At 43.4% G+C, this 23,600-nt stretch overlaps 1 protein-coding gene across 1 annotated transcript; it reads right to left on the reverse strand.

The window, feature by feature from the left end:
* Nucleotides 1-9,583: 9,583 nt before the first annotated feature.
* On the reverse strand, nt 9,584-22,162 carry LOC102734359 (synaptic vesicle glycoprotein 2B). The gene is made up of 4 exons (XM_081831627.1): nt 22,032-22,162; nt 19,446-19,646; nt 15,113-15,272; nt 9,584-12,662 (listed from the first exon to the last, which is right to left on the reverse strand). The coding sequence occupies exons 1-4, from the start codon at nt 22,153-22,155 to the stop codon at nt 12,479-12,481; spliced, it is 669 nt and encodes a 222-aa protein (XP_081687753.1). The 5' UTR covers nt 22,156-22,162; the 3' UTR covers nt 9,584-12,478.
* Nucleotides 22,163-23,600: the final 1,438 nt, after the last annotated feature.

Genomic DNA, 23,600 nt, shown 5'->3' on the forward strand with positions numbered 1-23,600 from the left:
CAGGGACCGGAGGAGGGTGCAGTCAGGTCACACCTGCAGGAAACTGCAGGAAAGCCTGTGTGGATTGATTCCCACAGCATCATTATCTGAAATGAGGCAAAGTGAGGATTCAAAGTGGTGCCCCAGAGGTAGGCAATCCCCCCATCAGAGGAGTCACAATGAGGGCAGAGGATAGGCAGACACTGTTCTGGAACACCTGGTCATTCCTTGGGCATGTGGTATTAAAGACCTGACTGTCTATCTCTGATCCAGGGTGCAGTTCCCCATTTCCCTCTTTAGAATCTTCTCCAAATACTCTACTCTGCTGGATGTACATCCATCGGAAACTGTCTGCAGCCTCAGACACGAATCCAATCTGTTGGAATGCACTGTGGTGACCTAAGTCTATAATCTATGATTCTGCACCGCTTCAGTTTCCCCTGTTGGAGGAATCAAAATTTCTGAACCCGCTCTCCTTCTGTCTTCTTAGAATTTCTCACAATGACCTCTTTTTTGCTTCTGTGTACACCACCTGCTGTCCCTTCTGACCTGGCCTTCATCCATGTCCTGGCCTCCTCCTCGCCTTCTGTGCTCTTCTGTTCCCATCACCTAATCTCTCTGTCTCTCCTTTTGATCCTCTTTCCTTTAGGCTAGTTTCCCCAGGGGGAAAATCCTCTATGCAGTGAAAATTACATCGGAGAACTTCATGCACGTATGATAATGATTTTTAAGCAAGATTATGTAAATTGTGGATAGTCCATTATCTTGCTTGCCAAAATTCCTTTAACAAAATCATGAAGTTGAAGTTCTTTAATATAAGGCAGGCCAAAAAAAAAAGGAAATACGTATGATCAAATCATGAAAACATGCAATTCTGGAACATTCTATTGGTGTCTCAGGCATTGCATTCAGACTCAATGAGACCCTAACACCAGAGTTTTGGAAGAGACATCAGTTTCTGCTGAACTTCACTCAGTCTTCTTACACCCGTTTTCTACTAGGAAACCTGAATCTCCCTCTGTCATTCTTCACATGGCGCATGGCCTAGGTCTCTAAGTTTCCTGTAAAGTGGGTCACATTTACAGTAATCAACTACGTCTCTTAAAATTTTCTCCAGGCTGTTAATTTAGGATTTCCAATCCCATTAAGAATTTTACCTGGTTATTTCTGGAAGTCCACCTGGTTATTTCTGGAAGAGGTGCCACACATTTGCATATAAGCGCTTTTCTCAAGTTCATCTGCCAGCTTTGGTTCCCCATTTTGATGTACAGCCCTCCACAAAGCTGTCCCCACTAGCACCATTGCTAGGGTTGCTGTTCACAGCCCCACAGCCTCCCCATCCCCCCGCCCAAGGCTCCCATGCAAGTCCAAGGAGTATCCAGTGACCGATCTCTGAGACAACATTTTCTTCCCCACCCTTCTTTCCCCCAGGCATGATACACACAACTGTCTCTTCTTCTCCAGCCAAAAAGGATTCTGCTGTGCAGACTAATGCCAGGAAGGTCCACTTCATGATATACACCAGGACTCATGCTCAGACACATTTCCAGATCCTTCACCCATCTGTCTTTCTGGTCTCCTTTCTCTGTGTGCTCATCTTTAGCTGTGGAACATTCTGCAAATGGCATGGTTTTTTCAGGCCAGACTTAGTGTATTGTGATTTTTCTACACTTGCTTGCTGGGTACTCTCTACCCACTGGCTTCAGAGAATTATTTGTACTGAATAGATGAAACAGGAAACACTTTTTTTTTTCTTAGAACTACAAATTCAAGGGAAGGAAGGCAAAAGGAGGAAGCAACTAACATTTACAGACATTGAATGCAAAAAAGGAGACTCAGAGAGGTCTCTCACTTGCCCAAGGTTACTCATCTAGTAAATGACAGAACCAGGATTTGAACCCTGGGAATTTCTAGCTACACATCTCTCTCTCCCTCTCTCAATTTCTGGCCTGATTATCTCCATGTTATAGCTAAATAAAGTTTCCTGTCGCTATTTTGTAAATATCTCAGTTAACATCTGAACATAAATCTTCTCCATAGAAACTTCATTTTTCTTTTTTTCTTTAAGTTAGCCCTGAGCCCAGATTTCAGATTTCCCTCCACATTACACTTATAGGTCATCTGCAGCTTTTTCCTTCAGCAGAAGTCACTGTGGGGAGCAAGCAAAGTACATCCTGTCAAGAATTTCAAAATGAAACATACCTAATATTACATGCATCTTCTTCCTTGTGTCCGACCAAGAATAGCACTCAAAAATTCTATTTCTGTGTTTTGCTTTGTAAGCCTTCCCTAAGGTACATTGTTCTCACTGTAGAAAGTCAAAACTTGGAGGGGCCTTACACCCATTTCTCCACTTCTTCTATATTAAAGATGAGGAAATTGGGATTAAGCAACCAGCCCAAGGACTCACAGCCTTTCCCTTGATCACGCAAGTTAGGAGGGGAGCCAAGAACCTCTGGGCTTCCAAACTGAGCTTCTCCTAGTGTATCTGACCACCTTTCCATGGATCAGTTGTGCTGGAAAGATTTGCTCCCATGAGCCCAGTTAGGGCAGTGGCTACACGTGTTTAAATATGGTTAATGTCAGGGCCACCTCCCATACATGGAAGAGCTCAATCTTTGAGTACGCATGTTATGAATATACAAAGCACCACTCACTTCTGCATTCTCATTTATAACACTTCATCTTCTCAAGTTCCCAGGCACACCCCGAGGTTTTGCCTATGAAATCACCCAGCAACAGTAAATGGAGAAGGACTCGTTAAATAAGCATGGGCTAAATGCCAGCCATCTGCTGGGATGGTGCTAGGTGTTTCTACATGGGCATTTAATAAATGTTTGCTAAACCTGATCTAGATGAGTCCGCCACCAAGATTAGGAAGGTCTTTCTATGTCAGGCTGGAGTACATTACACATGGTTGAAAAATACCCTGGGCTCTCCAGCAAATGTGTTCTGGAATCATCTCTACATTTGGATGCTGTTAAAGAAAAGAGGGGAAATATGCACGGTTTTGCAAAAGCTGTCTCATTCCACTTGACAGAGACTGGGACGAAAGGCTTATCAACCCTGGAGTAGAAACCTGTTTTACATCTTCAAGGTAGTTACTGCCCTCTAGTGTTATAGGAATCAAGCAAACAGTGTCCGTGGTAGAATCTGAATCCAACCTCTCACAGTTTTTCAATTAATGGCAAGTCTCAGCAGCCTTAGGAAGTCCTTGGAAAACACCACCAGAAAGAGATACCACACTGGGGTTGACCAGTTGCAGCCCCCAAGGTTTCTACGCAGTCAATTCACACTGGTACTTCCATACATGTTAAAATACTGAAATGCTTCTATACTAGTTGGCAAAAAGCCACCACCCTATGCCTCCCGTACCCCCACCACCACCCCAGAACCAGGACTCTCCTTTGGACGCCCCCCTGGAGCTCCCCACCATCCAATAACACTTTGATGCTTGGCGAAGCAAGGGACCTCCTAGACTCTGATCCAGAGCTATGGGTGCAGTGTTAGGCCAGTGTTTGAATCCATCCAGCGATTAAATATTTTAAATGTGACATTTAACTGCTTCTCACCACCCAACTATTGTGATTCTTCATCTGTCCATTCATCATTAAGCAAGAAGTGATTATTAAATAATCACCGTTCTGTGGCATTCTCTGAACTTAAGATGGCATCTAATTTGGTTAATATCGTCTTGGTGGCCTGGAAACATCTGCAGCCAATGACTAATCTACACCCAGGCTTCTTTGGGAGGAGTTCAGGGATATGATTACACTATATTGTATGCCCAGTGATGAAGGACCAGTCCTTGGCCTCACCTCTTAACAGCTCTTTGGCCTTTGGCGAGTTATTCTGCCTTTCTACATTTCAGATTCCCCATCTCTCAAGGGAAAAAAAACAAAACAAAAAACCAACATTTACATCATTAGATTATTATGATAATTAAAGGAGGTAATCTTTATCACATTCCTTGTCATACAGTAAGTCAAGAGGGATTTGCTAATATGTGAATCACAAAGTATTAAAGGTTAAAATTTTCGTCACCAATCACCAAATCAAATGTTTCTACTATTTTAATATACTAAAGAACAAAAATGCTTAGGTCATCAGAGCAATTCCACTTTCCAGGGACAGTCAGATAGAAAACACTTAAAGACAGAGGGAAACTAGAGCGTGAAAAATAGGAAAACAAAAATGGCTCTGGTCACTCCGTATTCGCAGTGTGAGCTTAATCGTTCAGTGGATGCATTCACTACACATGGCATTGTTGACAGACGTATCCAAACAGCTCTAGATAGACATATGGCCGAGGTTTATCTAGCCAGTCATCAAGTCATTGCAACCTTTGGTAATGGGTTTCTCTGCCCATCACCTGCAGACTTTCTTTTCATGGTTTACAGCATGTGGCTCTGTTCTCCTCATGGCCATGGGATGGACAGGTCAGTATGACACAGGTCTGTGAAATATACCTGACTTTTCGTCATCTCAACTTGAAGGTGCTTGGCAGAAAGATGGCAGGCTTCCAGAGAAACACCTCCTTCCTCCCCTGGCTGTGTGTCAGCGTATTTCATCAACAGCGATGGTTTTACCAGTGCCTTCTATCCCACAAAGTATTCTTTACAAATCTTAGAGCACTCACTGAGCCACCAAAATACCTGGCGAGAGTGCCTTTAACTTTTTCCCAGACACCACTGTTCCAGGAGCAAACTGCTATGGCAGACATCACTGCTTAACCTCTATGCCTGACCGGCTAGGAAAAGTGTCTCATCCAGTCCAAGGACTGAGATAGCCGCGTTTGTAGCAGTGGCTGTAGAAAAGATTCAAAACTGCTGGCCAAATATTCAGGAAGACCATGAATAGTCACCCACATCTGAATACTTTTGACCTCTCCCCCAAAATCGCATGTCTCTCAGCCCCCCTCCCACCAGAGAATAAAAGCTCTTAATTCCCCCAGCATCGCTCTTTGGAGCCTGGAGGCTTAGTTTGGACTTTCCAAATATAGCCTACTACTTTGAAATAGAAAAAAGATTCATAAGCACAAATTGGTATGGAAAGATACACCCGTACACTTCCTAATACCTCAGCCTGCTGTATCTACCTAACCCATCACATCAAGAACAGAGAAGGGATAACAAAAGATACAGACACTCCTTTCATCTCTCAGATTTGGGGACCTCCGGGATTCAGATGGGCCAAAAAAGCTGGGGCCAAATCTCATGCAGAAAAATAACCTTATATACTCCTCCATTCCTGAAGCCAGAAATGTACAGATCAGCTATTTTAATGTTTGACCTCATTTGAAATGTAGTGGAATTGACAAATCTGTGTTTAACTACTTGATCAGTGTTTCACACGTATAAATTTTAAAATATCTTTTAGATGTTATCCCTTATGTGAAAATAGCCCAAATCAAAGCTGTCTAATCCATGGCATGTATATTAAACAATAAGAGTTTTCATATCTAGATGCTGTGGGAGTATTTTTTTTATTTTGATATGTCACAAATACCTCCATCTTCCCCCAAATGTAATTTTAAAATGTTGAGAGCTATTTTTCAAAATAATGTGTTAAATGTGCTGGATATACATCAATACCCTTTTTATGCTTTACTCGTGACAGCCTGAGTTCTAACACACATCTCAGCAATGGACAACCTATATTCTAATTGCGAATCTTTGGGGTACCTGGGTAACATAGTCAGTTGAACGTTTGACTCTTGGTTTCCACTCAGGTCGTGATCTCAAGGTCGTGAAATCAAGCCCCAAGTCTGGGTCTGTGCTCAGCATGGAGTCTGCTTGGTATTCTCTCTCTCTCTCACTCTGCCCCTCCCGCTCATGTTCTCTCTCTCTCTCTCCTTCTCCCAAATAAATAAATAAATAAATCATAAAAAAAGCTTTGGTTTATAGGTTTTTTTCCACTGTAAAATATATAGACTTGGCAGGTTTCTGTAAATTGTCCTTATTAAAATCATTAGTACAGGGGCGCCTGGGTGGCTCAGTTGTTAAGCGTCTGCCTTCGGCTCAGGTCATGATCCCAGGGTCCTGGGATCGAGCCCCGCATCGGGCTCCCTGCTCCGCGGGAGGCCTGTTTCTCCCTCTCCCTCTCCCCCTGCTTGTGATCCTGCTCTCACTGTGTCTCTGTCAAATAAATAAATAAAATCTTTAAAAAAAAATAAAAAAAAAATCATTAGTACAAAGACCAGCAAATCAGCTATCAGTGATCCACTCCAAACGTTTGTTAAACTTGGGTTTTCTTGACTCCAACTGACCAACTCCAAGTTAAAAAGCAAGCTATATCATAAAACATATTTTAAAGTTTAGTTTTATCACTTTCAAGTATTTTTGAGGTCGATGGAATTTGCTTTGTAATTTTTGGGGAGAAACACATTAATAAATAAGAGTTACTTAAAATGTGTTCATCTTTAGCTTACTACTTGTTTTTCTGAGTATTTTTGAAGCAGTCTTTTGTGATATAGTCCAAAGTCTGATTTTCCTGCAAAGACATTTTTTATGGGTCTTCTATTCATGTGCTATTGAAATCACACAGGCTGATTTTGAGAAATCAGAATAACTGAGATTATATATTGTATATAAGAAGTGGAGGACGGGACAGTGGGTTTGAGTGACAGTCACTGAGTAAACAGACCCCTCTTCCCAGCAAAATTATCAAATGTGGCAGCCACATTAACTTGGATAGAGGACAGTCCCTTTCTGAAGGAATACATATTTATCATCTCTGAAATTTTTTTAAAAGATTTTATTTATTCATGAGAGACAGAGAGAGAGGCAGAAGCAGAGGGAGAAGCAGGCTCCCCGAGGAGCAGGGAGCCCGATGCGGACCTTGATCCCAAGACCCTGGGATCATGACCCGAGCCAAAAGCAGATGCTTAACTGACTGAGCCACCCAGGCGCCCTATCATCTCTGAAATTTTAAAAATCATTTAAGCCAGCAGGACCAGAGGTGCATGGACAGCTAAGTATGTGTTTCAGGTGAGGGGACAGGGACTCGGCTCATGGTTCAAAATTTCCAGGTGTATTACAGTCCTGCTAAGCAGAGCCCCTCTTCATTCTGTAATTAGCAATGATGTAACTTTTATTCCTCCAGTTAACCTTTTTGGATAGCTCTAGTCTCTGTTTCATTTCATCATTAATCTTTTTAGAAACTTCATTGCTGTCACCAAAACCATGCATATAAATTTCCTCCCCATACTTAAGAAAATTAAATGAAATGGGATTTAAGCTTGCCTTAAATGCAAAGGGATTTATTTCCAAACTGTTCCTAGGGCTGTACCTGAACACAACACAGCTCCCCACAAAAGCACAAAGCTTTAGCCGGGGTCAGGGGGGGTGGGGACCACTTAAAGGTAGGGACCTGTGACCACGGGACACACGGGAGCCATCCTGTAAATATGTGTTGAATGAGGTCTAAGTAAAGGAATTTATCCCACTCTGACTTTCTCTTACCTAAAGGAGAAATCTTTTCTCCTTTTTCAAGAAACATTTCCAAACCAAGTTCAGGTTGACTGTCAGCAGGTCAGGGTCGCAACTAGGTATGTCTTTATTGCCTCCTGGGCACCCCTAGACAGGAGAAAACTTCTAGTAGCAAAGAGAACCAATATAAGGCCTAGTGAATGACAATGTGCCACAAATATATTTGTGTCTGTAAAAATCATTACCACATGGAAACAGGCAAAACAGAGCTCATTGACCCCAGGTGAAAGGGTGTCCACCCTCTGCTGAGCCTAGGAAATAATTAGAGGCCTACAAGTAGACATAGGCTCATAAGCTCAAGGCCTGAGTGAAACCAAGCAGTTTCTAGGGAAGGAAGTATTTTTATTGATGCTCTTCAGTTACTGATGCGCTGCTACTCACAGAGCGTCTCCGAACTCAAGGAAGATAGTGAGCATTTTTCATGAGCAGCTAGCTTTTGTGAGTTTCTGGTTGGGCTAGATTTAAATGATCAGGGTACTAGAGCTTCCCCAACAAATCAGATTGGCAGGCTGTCAGTGCTGCTCAAAATATGGCAAGGACTGACATAACAACACTTGGGAGTTGTTAGAAATGTGTATTCTCCGTTTCAGCTGGGGGTGGGGCCCAGCAGTGTGAGTTTGAATGCCCCTCCAGGTGATTCTGATACACACTAAAGTTCAAGAATCATGAGCCACCCTATCCTTTCTCCCCTCTTCCCTTAGCACCAGGATCCTCAATTTGGAGGAAGGATGGCAGTGTTCCCAGGGAAACGGTGTATTTCCCAGCCATTTCAGGTCGATGATATACATATGGAAGCAACTGGAAGGAGCATCTAAGAGAATAGTTTCAAGGGAGGTGGGCTTAGGTGGGAGGTGCCGCCCCTTTGCCCCTTGCCCTCCCTTCTGCTTCCTGCCTGAACTGTGGATGTGAGGACCAGCTGGAAAATTGCCATCCCCGTCCCTGAGGCAACCTCATGGAAAAAGTGCACTAAAAATTGAGGAGCCTAAAGGCAGGAATCTGTTCCCAATAATCAGATCACAAAGCAACCATACCAGCTATGGCTTTCTTTCCTCCAGATTTCCTTAATACAAGAGAGAAATAAACCTTTAACTTATTATGAATATACTCTAAACCTGCTGGTTGGGGTTTCAGTTGTATGTTATCCAACCTAATTCTAACCAAACCCCAAAGATTGGTCAGTGTTAGTTCAGATGCCCCCTAGAAGAGCCAACTGTGAAAGTGAAAACCACTTTCCTGGGACTACTGGGAGCCTTGCCCACTACCCAATGTCCTGCTTGCATTCTGGGCCCCCATCCCTTCTTCCATATACAACCCTCTGCAAAGTTAATGAAGTAAAAACGGAGTATCTTCTGGAGAAAATGAGCTGGGGTGCCTTTTCCCTTACCTGGTTTATGAAGATAAGAAATTAGCACACTCCTTGAGGAAAAGAGAAACAGGAAAGAAAACAATGAGATTCAGAAATCCACAATTGACTGGTAGGGAAATGAGAATCCTCTTACAAGCAGAAGGTGCATTTTACTGATGATAAAATCATCCTACGTTGTTTTTATTGCCAACTTAATGACCATCTTGCCCACTTGCCGTAAGTAGAAGGAGGCAGGGACCATGACCAGGGTTTTTACCAATGGATCCCGGGACTTAGCATGGAGCCCAGCACACGGTATGGGCTCAGTAAGGATTTATTGAATAAGGGAATGAATCAGTGACTAGATGGATTAATAAATACCATTCTTTTCATATGTATGATGATCCTTCCATTTATTCCAGGTGAGACAATCAAGTGAGTTGTCTATGAATGGCCTGCGGGAATGGAGGTTAAACATTTGTCTCACCATCCCATTCCTCAGAGACTCAGTGGGAGCCCCTGCAGTAGGGGATTACGGACTGAGAGATTACTCCAGAATTATAGAGAGAGCATCACTGTAGGCCTTGTAACCCACTCCCAGTGCTACCTGTCTCCTTGGTCACATCATTTGATCTCTCAAGGTCCCCATATGCAAAACAAGGTGAAAGAAATGATTCTCAACAGGCCAACCCCAACTGATTCAATCAACTTAGGAATCCAGAAGAAACCTTAGTGTCTGGAAATAACCTCTAGCCTCAGTTCTTAAAAGTTTGTTTATAATTATTTTTATTATTATTTTTAATGAGCTAATACAAGGTAGCAGGGGACCCTGGCAATGTGGTTATTTATCACATGACCTCAGGTGCATGTGCTATAAACTTCACAAATAGGCACACCGCTTTCACTAATTATTTCCAGTAAAACAGAAGGTCAAAACTCAGCATCAAGAGATGACACAACACTGTTGAGGCTGTTAAAAGTAACAAAACAGGCATCATAAAATACATCATGAACCATGAACAGCTTTGCTCAGTGAAGGAGAACCTCCTCCTTCCACGCTGCAAGGATGCCATTGGGAGTTTCTCAGGATAGAACACGAAATGAAAAAGAAGGGCCTGGCCAGGAATGCTGTACATTATCCCCCAATGACCTGCCACAGAGACTATTTTTAAAGAAGCATTTATCTCAGCAGGAATGACAGCATTTAAGAAGAGGCCAGGTACCAGCGCCAGGCAATTCTTCATGGACAGGGAAGGCTGCAGAGCTTGGCTGCACCCTTTACAAAGGCCTAGGTGATGGATGACACAGGAACTGCTCTTGGTTGGTTAGGTAGTTGGTTTAAGGAGCCATACAGTTAATGCAGATATTACAGCTTGAAAACCCAAATGGAATTGACCCCCAAATTACGGCAGCCATCTCTACACTCAAAAATTAATCGGATGTGAGATTTACAAGATCCACCTTAACTACAAATGCAGACTCTACCTGCTTTGTAAATTTCTTAAGTGGTAGCTGCTCGTTAAATTGTATCATCCCATTGAAGAATAATGTTACAAGGGATGTGGCCATCTCCGGGTTACACAATTCTCTTGAACGGACCTAGCCACTGTATTTCATAGTCAGAATATGGAAAGTAGATTACAGCTATGTTACACTGGGCCTCTCATTACTGATGTAGCCTTTATGTTATGCAACTCCTATAAAACACTGAGAGAAACATTAATACACAATAGTATATTTATATATTTGGGGGGATCAGGGTGTCAAATCAGAGTTGACATGCCTTCTTTCCCTGTAAAGAAAAAAAAGAGTGAATAAAGAGGTAGGAGACAGGAGAAGCAGAGTCAACATTTTAACCATTAAAGCTGATCTCAGATCCAAGGTGGAAAGGTGTCGTAGTATTTACTCTTTCCTCCTGTCTACCTGTTACTCCAGAAAACAACGGGAAGAGGGCCTGAAGCTGTCCTGGGACCCAAGTGTCTCCCCAAAGCCGAGAAAACACTCCATGTGGTCATCATTACCCTGCTTCGGTTTTTGGAGATGTCTGGTAGGGAGTGTGTAGCACCTGACAGCACTCAGAACACCGCAGATCAACTTGAAGCATGAGTTCTTGCAAACTGATGCTCACCGGGCCTCAGCCAGTCCGACTCCAGGGACGAGAGCTCATAGCTCACTGTCCTTCCAGGCTAGATAGTTCTGGTGTATGAAACCTTCCTTTTCTGTGTCGTCAAGACTTCAGTCTATTGCTGACCCTTGCCAAAGCAGTTTTCCTGGGTTCCCCACCCCCATCCCCACCCCACCCCCATTCATGTTCCAAGCAAGTCTCAGAAAAGAATTCACTTGGAGCACTGAAGGGAGACATACTTGACATCCACTGCATGCCCTGATTCCCATGCCAATGACATCTGTTTTCAAAGGTCCTGAACCGAGACACATAGCATAGATTTCTCATGGGACCTGACCATGATAACAAATATGGATCATGTTTTACAGCTAAAAGAAACAAAGAATTTATGCTTTGGAGAACTGATTACTCTTCCCCATCCCTCCCTCAATCACTCATGTTGTCCACTGTGTTTTATTCTTGCCCATAAAGAGAATGCCAGAAGCCCCTGAACCCTTCTCCTGTTGTTTCTGGGGGTGCAGCAGCATCTAATGCCGGTACCCAAGATGGTGAGCTTGTTTCACAAGTGATCTGTGTAAGAGAAAAAAGTAACTACTCCACCTACACAAAGAAAAGTGCCTGGACTAAATGAACTGTACAACACGAGTTTACGAAGTGCATCCTCCTGACAGCAAGTTAAATGGCTATAAGATATTGTGGTTGCATTTCATTCAATCAGACCTAATTTCCTGGGACCCCAAACACCAACTCCTCCCAAAATATGGCTAAAAGGCTGGCAAATATTTGCAGGTACCATTTCTGCAAATTAAACCCAGATATAGTTATGTACAAAGTTAGTTTACAGAATACCTATCGCATTAAGTTTCTTTGAATAGATCAAAACAGGAATAAATAGCATCCTTAAATTTACCACCTAATCGTCATGGAAAACTTAGGACACTTGGTTGAGGGGGGAGCAGATTTCTATAGATATTGATCAAATATTTGGTTTTCTATATTAGAGTATCTTCAATGCTATTGTGCCAATTTTCAAATGGAACATAGGCTTGGTGATACTCTTAAATGCAAAAATATAAGTATCTTGTATTTCAAGCCCAATATTTATATGATGACTCTAACTTCCTGACAAGTCAGTGTGGTAGGTCATTGGGCTCTGAGAAACTTTATGGAGGAGGACCTTAAATGTTTCTCACCCTCAGATTCATTTTGAAATGCAAATAAGTCCTTGCACCTCACTAGGGGGAATACACAGTCCTTGCTCAGCGCGTGCACCCACTGGAAGGTGTGATCCTTCTTCCCCTGCTTTGGGCTGGGGAGACCCGAAGCCAAGAACACCACTCTGGGATTCTAAAGGTGATTCAGGACACCCCCAAATCAGTCACCTGAGTTACAAACATATTGACAGCTGAAATGGGTCCTAAACTAGGAGTCACAAAATCAACTTCTCCTCCCGTGTCCTCTGGACAGTGACAGGAAGCATGGGTGCATTTAAGGTTCTTGGATAAGGTTCTTCCAACATCTTCTTTCCCCAGAGGTTGTTCACATCAGGACCTGTTCTCGGGTCTCTGGCAGCCGAAGAGCAATCAGGCCACCCCCAACGAGAGACGCAGCGGCCAGAAGAATGGGAACCACTTTGGTTATCCCAACAAAAGAAGAAAAGATGGTGTTTCCCAGGATGGCGCCAAATTTGCATAATCCATTAAGGATGCCAAAGGCTGTCGCCCTGTAAAAGAAGAAGAAAGTCAATCATTCTAAAAGATGAACCAGACCTCCTTGGGATGAGCAGGACTGGGTCCTTTCTTTCCCCTGTTGTGAGGGAAGGTATAGTGAAGGTGTGGGAGGGAACTTTTGTTCCTAAATATAAAAGTCAAACATTCTCATTTTAATCAAATTTGGAAATACAGAATAACATAAAGATGCAAAAGTATATAACCCCACCACTGAAAGGCAATTACCACTATTACCAGTCTGGAGTATTTCCTTCACACTTGTTTCTTTCTCTTTTCAAATGTTATCTCTTTTTGAAATTGTCACAGATAGGACATGCATATTGTGAAACACTGAAAAAACAGAGAATGAAGCAGAAAGTGTCACTGTTCCTCCTCAATAACACCCTGACCCTCTTGTGGCAGATCACTGTTGGGTGTCCCTAACTAGCGTTTCTCCAAATGTAGACTACATTTCCCAGACTCCCTTGCTGAGGAGTCTGGCCATGTGACTATGTTTTTAGCCAATGAGATATAAGTGCAAATAGCAGCTCCTGAAAAATTTCCTTGAGAGATGTCATGAGTGGTACTTTTTGCTCTCTTTTCTTCCGTTTTTCTTCCTTCCATCCCACTTCCAAAAATGTAGATGGTCCCATCTTGGCCCATGGCTGAGCTCATGAAAGGGTGAACAACAAGATAAAAAGAGCCTGCAGTCCCTGGTGTGGACTTCTACAGGAGAGAAAAAGGAAATGCCTACCTTCTTAAGGCTGCAGTTATTTGAGATTTCTGTCACCCATGGCAAAACCTAATCCTAATTATTATCCCTCAATCACACTTCTGAGGGGCAACTATTATTTTTTTTAAGTTCATTTATTTTTCTTAGTAATCTCTACATCCAATGTGGGGCTCAAACTCACTACCCCAGTGATCAAGAGTCACATATTCTACCAACTAAGCCAGCCAGGTGTCCCCTTAATGATAACAGCTACTAATCATCTGTCCTTTCTTGACTCCATCTGTATACAGAGACTATATTCCCAACACCAGCTCTCTTCAACTGAAGCAAAATATTTCTTTTTCATAACACAGGTTTACTAAGAATGTGTCTACATTTTTGTACATTAATTTTTTTACATTTTTAATCACTTTATATATAACTAGCCCCCAATCCCTATCTTTTTGTTTTCAGAATCTGCTTGGATATTTTCACATGTGTATTTTTCCAAATGAAATTTCCAAAGTTGTCCCAAGTTTCCAGAGGAGGGGGGAAAAAAATCTCATTGAATTCTGAATGGACTCTTTGAAGTTAGAAGGAAACAAAAGAAGATTTGAAATTTGTGTAAGAATAAATCTTCTTAGAATTTCATAAGGTATATCTTGACATATATGTAAGTCTTCTGTTTTATCTCTCAGTAAAGCTTTATGGTTGTCTTCACATAAGTGTTTCATCTTTCTTATTATCCCTTATATTCTTATATTCCTAGATATTTTATGATTTCTGCTATTATTAAATGGAATTCAATTTTACTTTAAAATTTTTGGATACATTTTTAAATCCCATAAGTTATTAAGTTAGTTTTATTATTGACCACCTTATCAAATTAGTTTTCTGTTTTGAGCAGTCTCTTTAGTTAATTATTGTCTTGGGTTTCCTAGATGTAAAACCATATACCTTTGAAATAATGATAATTTTTCCTCCTCTTATTTTTTGTAAAACTTAGAAGCTCTTTGGTTCAGGGGAGAGGGGCTCCAAATATGGGATGCTGTGCTTTGCCATAGCTAGCCATATTCTAATACCTCTGTCACCAATTTGGGTAATATCATTAAGATTTTTTTGCAGAATTTCATTTACCTGCCTTCCACATCACTTCGCACTCCTTTTTGACCATAGGACCACTTACCTGCCATCCTTAAAATTCACAATTCCCTCTCCATAAGGAGAGATAACTGCTACGTAATGGCTTTGACCCCATGCCTTTCAACCAGGCTTCTTCCCACACGGCTTGCACAAAAATAAAATTAAGCACTGGGCATTCCTATCACATTCTCTGCTAATGCCCTAGACCATCAGGACTCACCCCCACCTTTGTCTGCCCTTGCCTCTCCTCCACCCTTTGTTTATCTAGTTCTTCACCTTTTCCCCCCTCTCTCCCATTGGAGGTCTGTTTTCACCTCTCTCTGGAGTGCATGACACCTATGGTATCACCCTCATTTCTCTCTCCCGAACGTGGTTTGCACTTATCCTTTGTACCTGACCCCCCACCCCACTCCATCAGGCTTTAGCCTGCTCACCTCCATGCCTACACCAGCCCCCATACAGGAGAAACTCAAAAACCAAAGAGATGCTTCCTTGGTCCGTGAAACACCAGAAAACCAAAATGGCTGTGGGGGAGTATGTTGGAATGGGTAGACTTCTGGCCAAAGAAGTCCGAACAAGTCCCAGAGAGAAGCCCACGGCAGAACTGACCTCTGGTTGGTGGGATACAGCTCCACCGTGATCACATCCAGAGCATTCCAGGCTGCAATACTCGCCCCACAGAATAGGCACTGCCAGCCGATCATCGCAGACTCGCTGTTGCCAAAAAACAGGAAGAAGCAGCAGACCGCCGAGATTAGCATGGAGCCACCTACAGGGGGAGGTCAAGGGCAGAAAAAAAAACCCAAAAACCATGAAGCCCATGTCTTAGACAAGACTGTCACCCATAGGTCTTTCCCCTCTCCTATCCTCACAGGTGTGCCTGAAGTAACAGGTCACCTCAAGTCACAGGTCCATCTCTACACAGAGAAAGCGTAGCTTGAACCCCCCACATGGTACTCCAGCCACAGGATTAGAGCCTTTTGAGTGGGTCATGTCACCAGAATTAGCCTCCCAGAAGGATTCTGAAATCCTCACTCTGTGGTGCTGCCCAGCCCAGAATTACTGGGGAGGAGGCCAAGGGGACATTCCTTGAGAATCTATTATATCCCAGACATTGTTCTGGGTGCCTGAGATACATCGGTATCAAAAAATCCTCTTGGAGCTTATGTGCTACTGAGAACAGAACTGTAAATGGGCTGCAGAAGAAAACCTGAAGGGCCTTGATCTTTATTCTCCATTTATCCTATCTCCACCCCAGACATCTGACCTGCCCTTCTCAGCCCTGCCTGTTTCCTGAGAAGCTAGCCCCCAGGGACTGCATACCTGCCGCTCCCTTACCAGCTGGGAGCAGATAGGGGTTGGAGTATTTCTTCCCAATTCCCGTCCTATCTATAAAGCCCTTTTTTGGTCATGGCTGCATCCCCCCCAGGACTATAGTTCTTTCCGGGAGCCTCCACCTCCACGGTTCCTGCTCTCCCTGGGCTCGGTGAGTGCTCTTCTCCCTGCAATCGTCGAGGCAGTACCTGCTGCCAATTTTGCTAGCATGTGGGAGCTTCATCTGCCTCAGTTGTTCCCATAACCCTGTCCCCAAATAGCCAGTGAGGTAGGTACTATTTTTTTTTTTTTTTGCCAACATTTTATGGGTAGGGAAAGTGAGCCAGCACAGAGAGGTTAAGAGACTTGCTCAAGGTCACACAGGGAAGGAAAGGTGTGACTTGAACTCAGGCCTCTCCATCACGAGGGAAATGAGAATTAACCGAGTAGAAGTACAGTGAGCCACAGGGATCTATAGTAGGATTACCCCCCAAAGCCACATCCCATCCCTAAAGTCTCTTCACTAGAACTCTCTGGGGTGGATTCTTTTTCCCACCAACACTCTGGCTGGTACAGCTCATGATAAGAGGTCCCACTGAAAGAAGCTGTGTCAAATGCTGCCCAAATCCATTCCATCCAGCCCAGAAGAGCTTGGGGAGTGTGGAGTGGATGCAGGGCATGGACCAGGGTATGGCTGGAAATGCAGTGGGAATAGATAGCAGAAAGAAAGAAAGCAGCTTCAAAACAACCAGCTGGCAAACAGTCCAAGGGCTCCCCTTCCAGGCATCAGGACCCTGGGGTACCTGTTGCCAAGGAGCCATGTTGGTGGCCTGGCCTGACCCACAAGGGCCTCCCTGGTCGGGGGGCCGCCACCTGGAATATCACCCTCAGAGCTCAAGCTGCCAATATTGATACCAAACCCTGCTGATGAGCTGGGACATGGTAACTGTCGCCTGGATTCTGCTGATTCTGGGAAGGGGCGGGGCTGTGAGCAGGTCACCTGGTAATGTCTTTCCAAACAGCTAGGAAAGAGACAAACATCTACGGGACCACAAGTGCCTTGGGAACCATATCACCTAAATGCATGCCTCCCTCAAAGTGGCCAGCCATGGCGCCTACCTTAGAATAAATGTTTATTGGATACAAAATATTACCATCAAATAAATCAAGTGATATTCAGGGAACTGACCTCTCAACTATGTCAGATAATCCTACTATAAGTCCCTGTGGCCCACTGTACTTCCACTCGGTTAATTCTCATTTCCCTTGTGATGGAGAGGCCTGAGTTCAAATCCCAGCTTCCCCTCCCTGTGTGACCTTGAGCAAGTCTCCTAACCTCTCTGTGCTGTCTCACTTCCCCTATCTGTAAAATGTTGGCAAAAAAAATAGTACCTACCTCACCAGGTTATTGAGTGTTAAATATGTTAATATTTATGAAATGCTTGGCACGAGGCCTGACCTATAATACATGCTTTATAAGTGTTTGTTCAATGCAATTTCTAGTTTATGTCTGTCTCTCCCAATAGATCATTTGCTCTGTGAGCATGAGGATGCTGTCTGTCTCAGTTACTGTTGCCTTCCCATCATTGCCACACAGCCTGGCAGAGAATAAGTGCTGCATAAATTATCGCTTATTGAATGAATAAATGAGGACTAACAGCTTCATCAGGAAAACTACTCTGTTGTTAACAAGACACTACTTCTACCCAGGAAAGAGCGCGGCAGAGTAAGCAGGACAGATTCTGTGCCCCGGCAGATTCAAGAGGGAATTTTTCTGAGGAAATAGCTCTTTCCGTTCATGGAAAGACTATTTCAAAACAGGTCACCCACATCCCACCGAGCTATTTATTGAGCATCTAGTATGTGCTGAGCATCACTGAGAATATCACAGGTAACCCGCCTCGCGCCAGACCTTCTCCTAAAGATCGAAGAAAGAACTGCCTGAGCTCTTAACAGTGCAGCTCAGAACCAAAATACAGACATTAATAAAAGAGTAGGATACAAAGAATGAGAGATATTCATTCCAGCTGTCCAGTTGGGGGAACATGACAGGAATCAGTTCTGATCTGGAATACATGCATGATGCCAAGAAGGACTGCAGTGGCCACAAAGCAGATGTCCGCTCTCTGGCTGCCCTGCCTCCTTCCCACGCCCAGCCTTCCCTCTGCCTCCGTGGGGGAGCGTGTGGTTGCTCCAGGCAGCGGGCCACGCCCCTGCACACCACCCCACCCCTCGTAGACCCTGCCTTCCCAAGGATGTCCTGGGTTACCCCCAGGGCTCAACCACAGCATTCGCTGTTCAACTGGGGCTGGAAAGGCCAGGGGCAGAATGGCAGAAATGTCACCCGTCTACTCTCACACACCTTATCTCATTGGAGCAAACGGAGGTATTACTTTCACAATTGTGAAACAGAAGCTCTGAGAAGGAAAGGAAGGTGTGTAGACTCATAAAGCAAATGTTGGCGGAGATGGCCACCTGACTCCCAGCTGCTGGTCTTACACAGGGTGTAAGCTACCTTCTGCCAAAAAACTCAGGAATTAAGGAGTTAGTCAACGCTGCCCTTCCCTCAGGGGCTTCAGGTCTAACCATCTGCCATGCCTACACATGACTTCATCCTCACCACAAACAGCATTCATGCTACTTTTACAATAATAATATTCAATGCACCCCACACCGGCAAAAGCTTCCCTTGCCAAGCTCTGACCAATGTGCTCTTCTCTGACAAAATGACTATGTGATTTATTTTGTTTCCCTTTGAGCTTTGCTGGGAGTGAGTTGGTATTAATTTTCCTGATCAACTACATCCCTAGAACAGACCCTTCATGTCATATATATCAATGTGTTCTCATCCCCACCGTGGCCTTACAGTATATACATTCTGATATGCTTTCCCTGGCCCTGGGTGTATATGTTTTGTTTCTTATTTTCCATGCACAGCATGTGTTTCTGCAGCAAACTGCTGAGGATCCTGGTGCAGTGAAGCAAGGCATGCGTGAAAACTTCTACCATTTCAAGAACCTACAGGGCACCAAGCACTATAAGATGCTCTGGCTACATCATGCTCAAGCCTCACAAAACCCTACCAGCCAGTTATAGGTACAGATATGGAAACTGAAGCCTGGAGAAGTAAAGGAACATGTCCAAAGTCAAACAGCCTTGAGGTGATAGGACTCGGACATGAGTCTGTCCACCTCCAAAGCCTAAGTGTGATCACTATGAAATTATAATAAGTAATGCAATCTATTTTAAACCCATCAGACGAACCAATGTTCATTGAAGAGCATTTTGTATTTTTTTCTGACAAAAATCTTACAAAGCAGGTAGAATGGGCATGTTTAATATTCTTACTGAAGTACTAATAGCATAAGTGACTACCACAGAATCGCTCAGTCGGGAAATGAAGATGAGTCCCTGACCTGGACCATAGGTCTCAAACTATGTCTGTGGAGTCCTGGGGTTTTGGAGTCATGCCTGCCTCCTGGGCTCCACACCAGCAGATCCCATCTTACCTGTTTGGTTTCCAGTGCAAGATTTCTTTAAGAAAAAGAAAAAAATCCTCTTCTTTAATACACTTTGGAAGCCACGATCCCTACCTACTGGAGGAGATGAGGCATCCCTAGCTACTCACCAATCATCTTGAGCCTTCCAACTCTATCCATGAGCAGGGCAGAAATGATGTTCCCGGGCAGGACGGACAGACTGCCGAGGAAGCTAACGAGGTAAATCAGGAAGTCATTATCCTGCTCAAAGTCCATGTGGCAGCCCTCCTTCTGCTCCAGAAATGAAGTGTTGATAAACCGGCAGTTGATGAATTTATGCTCATAGAGGTCTGGGGAGAGAAGGACACCTTGAGTTCATTACAGTGAGCAGGGGCTGGGGAGAAATGGGGCGGAGGCAGGGATGGAGTCATGCCCCTTCCCTGGGCAGGATGCTCCAAGCCTCCGGCAATCAGATAATCTCAAAGTCAAGGTGACGTGTGGTCAGGTGTGGATGAAGAGAAAAAACTAACAATGTAATGACTGCTTCAACTTCCCATAAGCAAAGGGAAATGAAATGAACACTCCTGGAGAGGCATGTCTGAATACATCATCTCTCAAGTAGGAAATGGTCCTGTTTTTATCAATGAGATGACACCAGGGTCCACACCAAGGCAGGGCCACTCCTCCGAGGCTACCCAGCTTATAGGAAGCAGAAGACAAGAGAATTGGGTCTGGATTGAGGTGACCACTCCAAAGCCCATGCAGAAACCTGAACATTCTTCAAAATAAAAACCATTTGCAGGGCGCCTGGACAGCTCAGTTAGTTGTGTGTCCAACTCTTGATTTCAGCTGAGGTCATGATCTTGGGATCCTGGGATCGAGCCCCACATCAGGCTCTGTGCTCAGGGGTTGTCTGCTTGGGATTCTCTCTCCCTCCCCCCGCTTGTGCTCCCTCTTTATCTCTCTCTAAAATAAATAAATAAAATTTTTAAAAAATAAAAATTAAATTAAATTAAAAATAAAATTAAAAACCATTTGCTCAGTATTTTCCAGGGTGGGGAGCTGGGGAGACGAATGTGGAAAGCACAGAGGATTTTTAGGGCAGTGAAAATACTCTATATGGCATGATAATAGTGAATATATGCCATTACACACTTGTCCAAACCCAAAGAGAATATCCAACACCGAGAGTGAACCCTCCTGTAAACTCTGGACTTGGGATGATTCTGAGGTGTCAGTGTAGGTTCATCGATGGTAACAAATACACCACTCTAGTGGGGGGATATTGATAATAGGGGAGACAGGGGCAGGGGGCAGGAGTTCTATGGAAATCTCTGTACCTTCTTTCTAATTTCATTGTAAACCTAAAACATCTCCAAAAAAATCAAGTCTTAAAAAAATATAAACCATTTGCTTTGGACCTCGTTCCCAAGTCTTCCGACACCTTCTAACACCAACTGTTTGTGCAGAAAGAGTGCCTAAGCAAGCTCTCATAAAATCTGGGTTTCGGGAACTGGCTCTGCAGCTGACCCTCTTTAACCTTCCTGAAACTCCCCCTACAAAATTAGAAAAGTACACCTAATTCTCTCCATCACTTCCCAGCACTGACATTTCATGAGTACAGGTGTTTGCAGAAATCCCCACGTGACAGTATGCAAACAAAGAGGCAACTTAAAACTTGAAAGAAGAAACTAAAAGATGCATCAGGTTTTAATGACAAACAGGCAATGTATAAGCCTTTTTAAGTTCAGGCTAAAAAAAAAAAATTATGAGGGTACATCTCATAATGGATCACTTAGAGACGGAGGGATATTTGGAGGCCAGATATTGAACATTTTGGGGCTGACCTCATGGAAGAAGAAGATATTCTTGCATCAGCCACAGTGCTGAGGCCCAGGAGAAAGCACTAATATTGGCACAATGCATGTTGTTCAGTGGAAAGATCACAGACTTTAGGACCAAACAACTCAGGAATGAATCCAAGCTCCCTAAGCTTGCTAGCTGTGGCCTTGGACAAGCGCTTAAGCCTGGGTTTCCTGAGCTATAAACTGGGAGTAAATGTACATTTCTCACTGGAGACAATGTAGGTGAAGCCCCTGGTAAAGCTCAGGTAGTTTCCTTACGTCTCAATTCCCCTTGGTATGTTATTAACGTATGATGAGAGTAGTAAAAGTAATGAGGAGGGATAGAGTGGTGGGATTTTGTGACTATTTTTTAATCATGGAAGTCCAAAACGGTGCAATTTTAAAATATGCTTCTCATCTCACTTTATGCACAAGGCTTGAAAAGATACAATTTTCCCTTTTCCTTTATTATTGTGAGAACAGGAGCCTTGAAGTTTGCAAGATTCAGATTACATGAGGTCTTCGAGAAAGCACTCCACACATAAAATGCAGCCTTCCTGAAATACTGGCTTTTCATCTGTGTCATAGTGTGTTCCTACCGAAGACCTGCAGCATACAAGCATCAGTCTCCTTGAGACCAGAGCACTCACCCAGAAATTTCGTTTCCACTTCACATGTGATAAAACATGCAGACAAATTAAATGCATTGGTAAAGACGGTGCAGCTAATCCGTGCCATACCTGGGGCTAGAACCCATTTCTCCAACCTGACTCTCAGGAACCATGTCTGTGTATACCTTCCTTCTCCTAAAGCTTATGACTGAGCACTTTGCTTCTTAAATAAGACCAGTCCACCCTTGATACCATGCACCTACACCACCCATGTTCTCACCTGTGTTGTAGAAGATGGTCGATTCAATGGTGCAATTTTTGAAATAGGTATCAGTAGATGTAACGTCTTCAAAATAGCACTCGTCAAAGAATGTGTCCTCAAAAAGTACATGTTTAAAATACATCTTTGTGAACCTACGGGAAAGACATTAGTCCCCGAGTGATTCAACCAGGAAGAAAGAAGACTTGAGACCAAAATGGAAAGCACAGAAAGGCAGAAAAAGGAGAACTTCAAACCAAAGGGTGCTGAAACATTATTTTCCAAGGTTAGTTCCCTATTCTTTAGCTAGTGTTTATAAAGGAGGGAGGACAGCAGGAGTGTGGAAGCTGGTATCTGGCCCAGGTAGATACGGGGGTACTATGCAGCAGCCCGATGATTCCCAAATGCAGTCATGGACCTTCTGCATCAGACTCACTGAGATATGGAGTAGCGTGAAATGAAGGTACTGATCACGTGGCACTTTATGAGGAGCTTTAAAAACATGCAGGTCCAGGGCGCCTGGGTGGCTCAGTACGTTAAGTGTCTGCCTTTGGCTCAGGTCATGATCTTGGGGTGCTGGGATTGAGCCCCACATCAGGCTCCCTCTCCTCTGCCCCTCCAACCCCACCCCCTGCTCCTGCCCTCTCTCTCTCAAATAAATAAAATCTTTAAAAAAAATGGCAGGTCCCTCAGCTGGTCTTAGTAGGTTTGGAAGCAATCGATTTGTGAGGGACTGAGAATCTTCATTTAAAAATTTCCCCAACAAAGATTTAGAGCAATAGGCACTTTCATTCACACAGTTGGTAGAATATAATTGGTGTAGCCTCTTTGGGGAGCAATTCTGCAAAATTTTAAGTGCGCACTTGCATTGACCTAGAAATACCACTTCTAAGAATTGACCCTATCTATACTTGCTCATGCATTCAAAGAGATACATTCACTGATGCTCAATGCAACATTTCTTATGGTAAGGATTGATTACTAGACGGATGATGGGTAGGTAGGTAGACAGACAGACAGATACCACGCAGTGGAATACCATGTGGCTGTTACAGTTTTTAGGTAGATCCATATGCCTTAATATGGATCAATCTTCAAGGTATATTGTTAACTGAAAAAAAATCAATGCAAGCTGTGACCATTCATGTAAGAAATTATATGCCTCCAAATGCATAGAATATGCCCCAAGAGTTACACAAGAAACTGGTAGATGTGTGGCCCTGGGGAGGTGCATTGGGATGAGCTTAATTTTTCCCTTATACCAAGCATACATATTATTTCTTCACTGAAAAATAAAACAAGGGTGGAAGCACCTAGGTGACTAGGAGGTGCAGCCACATTTGGGAACCACTGCTGTACTCCAACTCCTACATGAACTTAATAGGAAAAAAAATATTACATTCAAAACCATATACTGACATACATTAACATCATCCTCTGCTGGACCTTTACCAAGCTTGGTCAAACTTTTAAGCTAGAAGCCTTGGATCTGGTTGTTTTTTGTTTTTTGTTTTTTATGTTATGTTAGTCACCATACAATACATCATTAGTTTCTGATGTAGTGATCCACGATTCATTGTTTTCGTATAA

This window comes from Leptonychotes weddellii, chromosome 9 (assembly GCF_054177405.1).
Source record: "Leptonychotes weddellii isolate Sample4059 chromosome 9, ASM5417740v2, whole genome shotgun sequence".
NCBI classification, from domain to species: Eukaryota; Metazoa; Chordata; class Mammalia; order Carnivora; family Phocidae; genus Leptonychotes; species Leptonychotes weddellii.

Coding starts and splice junctions, on each gene's coding strand:
- LOC102734359 (XM_081831627.1), bottom strand. CDS start 22,155: ATGTATTTTAAACATGTACTTTTTGAGGACACATTCTTTGACGAGTGC. Junction 19,647..22,031: donor GACCATCTTCTACAACACAG/GTGAGAACATGG, acceptor TTCTCTCCCCAG/ACCTCTATGAGCATAAATTC. Junction 12,663..15,112: donor CTGTATCCCACCAACCAGAG/GTCAGTTCTGCC, acceptor CTTCTTTTACAG/GGCGACAGCCTTTGGCATCC.